Source organism: Bos javanicus, chromosome 15 (genome assembly GCF_032452875.1).
Source record: "Bos javanicus breed banteng chromosome 15, ARS-OSU_banteng_1.0, whole genome shotgun sequence".
In the NCBI taxonomy this organism is placed as follows: Eukaryota; Metazoa; Chordata; class Mammalia; order Artiodactyla; family Bovidae; genus Bos; species Bos javanicus.
The window spans coordinates 46124751-46133177 of record NC_083882.1 but is presented as its reverse complement, the minus strand read 5'-3'; the positions used below and the strand labels follow the sequence as shown (position 1 = coordinate 46133177).

Sequence of the window (8427 nt, the reverse complement as noted above, 5' to 3'; positions counted from 1 at the left end):
TGATGCCCAAGAGTGGGCTTGCTGGATCATATGGTAATTCAATTTTTCTCTTTTGGGGGAATCTCTATACTGTTTTCTAGGGTGGCTGCACTTACATTCTCCCCAACAGTGTAGAAGGGTTCTCTTTTCTCTACACCCTCTCCAGCATTTGTTATTTGATCACATTGTATTTAAAATTTACTCTTTGTTTTCCCAATTAACTACAGTATTAAATGGGGAGGGAGGTTTTGCAAACTTCAGACATGACTTCTGACTTGGAGGAGTCCATAGTGAACCAATATAAGGTCCCAAAAAAGAAAGTTTCAACTGGGAAGCCTAAACAAGGACCATACAGCTGATGAGATGTAGTTATCAGGGTCAGGGACTTGAGTTTTGTACAAATTTTAGACCAACTGACCTTCTTAAAAGGGTTTCCCAGGTGGCTCAGTGGTAAAGAATTCGCCCGCCAATGCAGGAGATGCAGGAGACATTGATCCCTCAGTCGGGAAGATACCCTGGAGGAGGAAATGGCAACCTGCTCCAGTATTCTTGCTTGGAAAATTCCAGAAACAAAGGAGCCTACTGGGCTATGGTCCGGGTGGGTCACAAAAAGTTGAACACGACTGAGTGACTGAGCATGCACACACAACCTTCTTAAAAGATCATGTCAGCAGCCTAGTTTAATGCCCACACTAGTAGTGGTTTGGATGTATTTGCATCATGTTCACTCCTCCTTTTTCCAAACATCAGCCATCATGGAAACTCCCCAGTTTGGACAGTGCAACAGGTGTTTTTTATTTGTTTATCTTTCCTTGTTTTGTTTTTGACATGGAGACTTTTTAATGCTGCCTAAAATTCGAAAAATACTGAAATGAGTAAAAGAAAAACAAGGCATCAGCAAAGGCTGTAAGTAAACAGATATGTTTATTATTTCACAATAAACAAGCACACAAACAAGATTAGTTTTCCATTATCTCAAGGCTATATTGAAATATCCTTACACTTGCAAAAGGTATGTTTGACATGTGTAGATGTGTGAGTCTACAGATATGTATTTATGCTGAAAAGGAGGACTCACATGCACATACAAACACATGCTTACTCTCTAGTAGCTTAAACATGCTGTGCTGCTACCATTTATAGTACAACAAATGATAGACATTGTTTTTTCTTTTTGCTTATTGACTCCAGTAAATCCTGTTGGTTTCATCCATGCAATACATTCCAAATGTGGGCACTTGTTGCAGTCTCTCCCCAAAGCATCTTAGTCCAGTCACCATAATCTGTTGCCTATTGTTCCACAGTAGCTATTTCTTATTTCCATTGTTTTCCCTCTATAATCTGCTTTCTCCCTTTCTCCCTCCTTAAACTATTCATGATGGTTTAAGATTGACCATCATAAACATGTCAGAGCATTTCACTTTTCAAGAAGGATACACATGATCTCGCTGTGTCTACCAGTCAGTCCATATTTGAAACCATGCTCTCTTACATTCACTCTAACTCCTTTGACCTCCCTATTGTCCATTACACGGTTCAAAATTATTTCTGCTTTAGAGCCAGTTTGTAGCTGTTGTCCTAGCCTGTTTTTCTGTCAGATCTGCTTGTCTTACTACTTCTTGTCATTCACATCTCATCTTAAAAATCTTAACTTTTCAAAAAGGTTACTGATTGAAGTGGCATGCACCCAAACCAAAAGGCATTATCACACTCTGTGTTTTAATTTTTTTCATTGTATTTATCATGCAAAACTTTCTTACACCTTGGTTTACCTGCTCACTCTCTGTTTCCACTTTCCAAAATGAAAATTCCGTGAGAGCATGGACTCTGCTATGTGTGTGTCATAGCTTCTTCTCCATAAAAATTGAGGTATGGATGTAGAAGAGTCTCTACAATAGCAATGTATATGCATGTAAGTGCATGTATATATCTTCACTGATGAAATAAAGGAATATGCTATGTTCGTACATACAAAGATTACTATTTTATTTAAATACAATATATTAGTTTTTTGCTAAATAACCTATAAATTCAAATTTATAACTATCAAAGCTTTAATGGCATTTTAAAAAGTGAATTTGGACAAGCTAAGAAGTAGAAAATTGTAGAATAGATGATATATAAGAGATATGTCCTACCAACTAAAACTACAGTAATTGAAATATAATAAAGTGTAGTAGTTGATAAATAGGCAATATTCATATTGAAATTTAGTGTATTTTATGGTGTATTTGATATTAATGGGAAAAGATGAGTAACCATGATACTAGAAAAACTGGCTAAATATTTAAGAAAATAGTAACATATTAATTCACAATACATGAATATATATATATATATGTGTATATATATATATATATATATATATTCTCCTAAAATAAATTCCAGATTTTTTTAAGATCTAATGGTTAAAACAGTCTAATGTCAGGCTGCCCACCCCAGATTCATGTCCCTCTTGTTTCTGTGCATATGTGGGACCATGTGATTGAACTTCAACCAGTGGAATATGATGTGTGCTCCTCCTAAGGCACAAAGCCTGCCAATGAAAAACCTTTTAATCTTCATTTTTCTGGATATTGACATGCAAGATAACCATGAAACCTGCAAACAGCAGAACTTCTGTCAACCTAGGTCTACACATCTTCCACTCCATCCCTCAACTAGAATTTGTGTAAGTGAAAAATAAGCTTCTGCTTGTTAAACCACTGAGATCTGAGATTTATGTGTTAGAACAGGGACTGGTAAACACACCAGGGAAGTTGTGTGGGAACACATTCATTTTTGTATTGTCCATGACTTGCTGTCCCACTGCAATAGTAGCTGTGATGGGACAGTATGGCCTGCAAAGCCTGAATGTATTTAGTTTTTACCCCTTTGCAGAAAAAGTGTGCTGACTACTATGCTAAAGCAAATAGTATTATTTTACATAAAGGAAAACTGTGAGCAGTTAAGGTAGGGGATCACTGTATAAAGAGAACCAGGCATGGCTTTCTTGACATAGGAAGAAGCCATTTTTCACCTAAACCATTTTGTGCTCTAAGTTTGGCCATATTGCTAGCCCTTGAGCAGGTCTCAGCAATTAATGATCTTAAGGGAGCAAAAGAATACAGAAAAGTCAAGAAACAAGAAATCCTTCCTTCTCTTGACTTTGCCTTAGGTGTGTCTTTTGACTTGATACCCACCAAAAGGTGAATCCAGATTTGGGGTATCAAAACTAGAACTAGAACTGGAAGATAACATATAATATTTTTGTTATATTAGGGGTGAGAAAAGCCTCTCTTAGTAAAAAGAAAAGGATTCTAGCCTTTTACCACCACCACCCCATCCCCCATCACACGTTTATCTGGTTGACTCCTTCATCCTTCAGTTTTCAACTTAAAAGTTGCTTCCTCACAAATTGATTCTGTATGATTTCCAAAAGTCTATAATTATGCCATTCAATTATTCTGCTGTAATAATCTTTGCCAAGGTCAATAATGACAAAATTGATGAATTCAATAGGCTTTTATCAATAATACATAAAACTCTGAGTCATTTGAGAAATCTTTCCTGGACGGTCACCCCTCTCACCACATCTGACATTCCATCTGTTTCTCTGATTCTTGCTGCCTCAGACTTCATTGGCTATACTTCCACCTTGAAATGTTAGTAACTGCAAGGTTCTGTCTTGGATTCTTTCCCACTATCTTTATTGAACATCACATCTCATCCACGATTGCACTTCAGAATTACCTTGGGATATTGTTACAAAACATCTGTATTGCCTCCATCTTTGCCACCCCTGTGGTCTATAATAGGACCAAGAATTTGCATTTTAATATAACTCCTTCAAGATTGCAATGCATAAGCTTGGTTTTCTGATTAAAACCTTTGGCATATATCCTGAGATATGTCAAATTTCACTTGCAATTATTTACAGTAAACTTGAAGATCTATTTCTCCAGCCCATATCTCTCTTTTAAACTCTAGCTTTATCCATTCATTTGAAAATGGTATTTCTTGAGCAATAACAATGGCTGGATAGTTTACTATAAATGATAATATAGAGATCAACAAAGCAGTCACGGTTTTTACGGCCATGGAATTTGCAGCCTAATGGATGAATCAGGTATTAAGCAAAAAATGATACAATTTGCTTCCACAAAAGCCATTCCATTACCTAAAATGCAGTGTACAATTTTTAGTGTGCTTAAGAATCATTTGGGACTCATTACAAAAGGAGATTCCTAAGATCAACTTCCCTACCCCACTGTGTATTGAACAATATTTTCAAAAAAGGACCTAGGAATCATTTTGTCATAATACGTAAAACTATGGTTTACATTATAAATGCCTTACCAAGGCATAAAGTAGTGCCACAGTTCTCATTTTCTTAACTTCATCCTCACTATCTATTACTGTCTTATAAATTACCCATATTCAGCATTTTCAGAATTATGTGCTGGGCAAATTCTTCAGTACAAAAAAAAGAGTATTTCTCAATCTAGACTCTGTCTTACTTTCGTCTTTATAGCTCATTATTTTCTTTCTTTTTTTTTAATTTTTATTTAATTTTTAAACTTTACATAGTTGGATTAGTTTTGCCAAATATCAAAATGAACCCACCACAGGTATACATGTGATCCCCATCCTGAACCCTCCTCCCTCCTCCCTCCCCATACCATCCCTCTGGGTCGTCCCAGTGCACTAGCCCCAAGCATCCAGTATCCTGCATCGAACCTGGACTGGCATCTCGTTTCATACATGATATTTTACATGTTTCAATGCCATTCTCCCAAATCTTCCCACCCTCTCCCTCAACATATACATACTCTTAGAAAAATTCTGCCATTTGCTGTTCCTTAAATATTCTCTCTTTAAAATTTCAGATATTGTTAAAATGAGAATTTTAAGCTATGCTAGAAATATAACACCATCAAGACTTTATTTTTTTTACATCTATAGCCTGATCTTCCAGAAATATACCTGAAATATATGATGTACTCAAAATATATTTGATGAATGCATGCAAGTATGAAGAAAATGAATCCATTTGCCAGAAATACAATCTTGTATTTGTGATAGTTTTGTTTGCATCTTTGTTTTTTTGATGTACAGTTGTCTACTTGTTTTGATTTCCTTATTAGCTTGTATGGGCTTGAAGAGTAGTGACTGTTTATTCATCAACCTTTCATTTCCTTCCTTCCTTTCTTTTCTCTTTCCCTTTCTTCCTATATTTTTCTCCCTTCTTTTCCTTTCTATATTACTCTCCTGTGTCTATCAAGGTCCCTTGCCTTGATTAGGCAATATGCTGAACTTATTTGAGAAGACGTGGGAAAACAGGAGAAGAAAACAGAAGTGTAGGAATGGAATGAAAATGGGAAAATTTTATAAAAAAGTCACTTCTCTCCACATACCTAAAATTGTCATCAAAATCAGAGATTCCCACTTTCAAAAACACTATTTTGCAGTCACCCTCCTGAGAGCCCCTTTGACATCCTTGTTCCTCAGACTATAAATGATGGGGTTCAGCATGGGTGTCACTGCTGAATAGAAAACAGAGATCACTTTATCTCTTTCATTCATTATCTTGGAGTTTGGTCTCATGTAGGCAAATATTGCTGAGCCATAGAAGAGGACAACCACAGTGAGATGGGAGCCACAGGTAGAGAAAGCCTTGAGCCGTCCCTCCCCAGATTGCATCTGGATCACAGTGGAGATGATATTCCAGTAGGAGACCAGGATCAGGGAGACAGGAGCTAGGAGGATGGCCACACCCATTGCAAAGATGGCCATTTCTGTCCTGTAGGTGTCTGCAGAAGCCAGCTTCAGGAGGGCAGGAGGTTCACAAAAAAAATGGTTAATGATATTGTTCTCTCGGTAGGGCAGACACAACGTGAATGTGGTGTCCACCAGAGACACAAATGCTCCACTGGCCCAGGACCCTGTGGCCAGCTGGGCACATACCCGATGTGTCATGATGGTGGTATAGTGCAGGGGCTTGCAGACAGCTACATACCGGTCATAGGACATCACCGCCAGCAGTGCACACTCAGTACACCCAACCAGAAGTAAAACAACTATCTGTGTTGAGCATCCAGCAAAGGAAATGGTTTTCCTTTTTACTAGGAAGTGGACTAGCACCTGGGGAACTGTAGTAGTAGAAAAACAGAGATCAGCAAAGGACAAGTTTCTAAGGAAAAAGTACATGGGTGTATGGAGCCTGGAATCTATGTGAATGAGCACAACAATAAGCAGATTTCCCAGCACAGTCAGCAGGTAGATGATCAGAAAAAGGAAGAAGAGCAGGACTTGTGTGTGTGGATCCTGTGAAAGGCCCAGGAAGACAAATTCAGTCACATATGTTTGGTTTCCTTCTTCCATGAATATTTAATATTCTTTATAGGTCAACACCAAGAAAAAAAAGCACGCACATATTGATCAGTTAAAAACTATTTGAGTAACAAGTATTTTATCAATCAATATACAAAACTGGGCCATTGACTTCCAACTTTTATTTGCTTCCATATGTTAGAAGAAAGAGTTTTCTTTTTGCTTGGTAGTTCTGACAGTTGAAATCCATTTCTGATTTTCTCTGCCCTTGAATCTTTCAGTAGAACCAGAGAGCCAGCAATCATCTTGAATATACTATGTGACCGAGCCTTGGCTGGACTACACATAGTTCTGAGAAGATTTTAAGAGCTGCTCACAGTGCATCCTTTCTTTTACATAAATTTGGGAAACAAACATACTGCAGTTGCTTTAAACCAGTTAGATTTTTATGCTGCAAACTGACAACATTTGTGAAGGCAGATTTTTGTCTTTATATTTACAAAGTAATCCTAAACAAGTGCTCTGAAGCCAGGAAAGGGAAGTTAAGGAAGATATTGTTGTTTGTAATCCCGGCCCTTAAACAAATTCATCTGTCATTTGTTCTCAATGTGAGGAGGACGCTGAGGTGCATCAGTAAAAATAGCTGCCTCTTTGGTCATTGTACTCTGTGGTGTCCTTTAAATATGCCTTATTCTGTCCTCAACACTCTTTTCTCTCTCTTTGCACAAAGCCTTTTGGCAAGAATCATTCTAATTATCATGTGTCAGGCACTCTCCTGGGGCCAGTCATTATTGTTTCTTTATCCTTTTAATTTTAAATCTTAATTCCATGAGTTAATTATTATTATCCCCCAAATACAGATGATGAAACAAAGACTCAGAAATTTTCAAACTGGTACCTCTAAGCCTTTGTCACCCTTTCTATATTCTGCAATTATGTTCCTTTCCTACTAAAAAACTGGTTGTAGAGAAGGTTAAGGTTTAGCCCAGTTCTCTCCACTCCTTGAAGATAAATCCACAGACTTTCTCCATTTTAAGGGTTTTAGAGCTCATCCACTATGGCGGAGCTATTTATCAGTTCAGTTCAGTCACTCAGTCGTGTCTGACTATTTGTGACCCCATGGACTGCAGCCCACCAGGCCTCCCTGTCCATCACCAACTCCTGGAGTTAACTCAAACTCATATTTATAGGCACACAAATAACAGGCATATTTGAACATATTTTAAAGCATTTTGAGGAGTCCTGCCTAAAGGACAATAGAGAGAATTCAAGGAAAAATATTGAGAAAACTATTTCCAGATCTCTAATTGTACATCTTTAAAAAACGCAAAAGGATCCAAAGCAAGTTTAGTAAGATGAGTAAGCGAAAAATAAGTAGAAATTTTAGTAAAAAAAAGAATTCCTTCACAGTTGCTAAACTTAACAGTGTGCAGTTAAAAAACATTCAAAGACTTATGTGAAGAAAACCATGAAACATTATATTTGAATAAGTGAATAGGCAGATTAATTTTATGCATCAATTCAGTCAGTCGCTAAGTTGTGTCTGACTTACATGGAACATAATCTTGTAAAGATGTTCATTTCATCCAAATTCATCCATAAATTCATTGAAATTCCAACCAAATTCACAGATTTTTGTAATGGAATTTAATAAAGTGAAAGTGAAGTCGCTCAGTCATGCCCGACTCTTTGCAACCCCATGGACAGTAGCCTGCACCAAGCTCCTCCATCCACAGGATTTTCAAGACAAGAGTACTGGAGTGGGTTGCCATTTCCTTCTCCAGGGAATCTTCCCAACCCAGGGATCGAACCCAGGTCTCTTGCATTGTAAACAGAGGCTTTACCTTCTGAGCCATCAGGGAAGTCTGGAATTTAATAAACTTATTTTTAATTTCTTCTAGATTCATAATTTTATAGTAGAAAATGAGGTGTGGAAAAGAAAAATGAGGGAACAGAGGAAACATATCCAACCAGATAAAAATATATAATAAAAATTTCCTTCCTTACTAATATTGTATGTACTGAACTGGCATAAAGCATTTGACCAGTAAATATATTATAGAACAGAAACATTTCCTAGTATGTATGAAAATTTTATATTTTACAAATGTGGCATCTGAAGTGTATCACTTCTAA

At 37.1% G+C, this 8427-nt stretch overlaps 1 protein-coding gene across 1 annotated transcript; it reads right to left on the bottom strand.

Annotated features, from left to right (window-relative positions):
* Positions 1-4659: 4659 nt before the first annotated feature.
* LOC133261216 (olfactory receptor 2D3-like) lies at positions 4660-6348 on the bottom strand. The gene has a single exon (XM_061439730.1). It carries the CDS (start codon positions 6340-6342, stop codon positions 5419-5421), a length of 924 nt encoding a protein of 307 aa, XP_061295714.1. The 5' UTR covers positions 6343-6348; the 3' UTR covers positions 4660-5418.
* Between the last annotated feature and the right edge of the window lie 2079 nt (positions 6349-8427).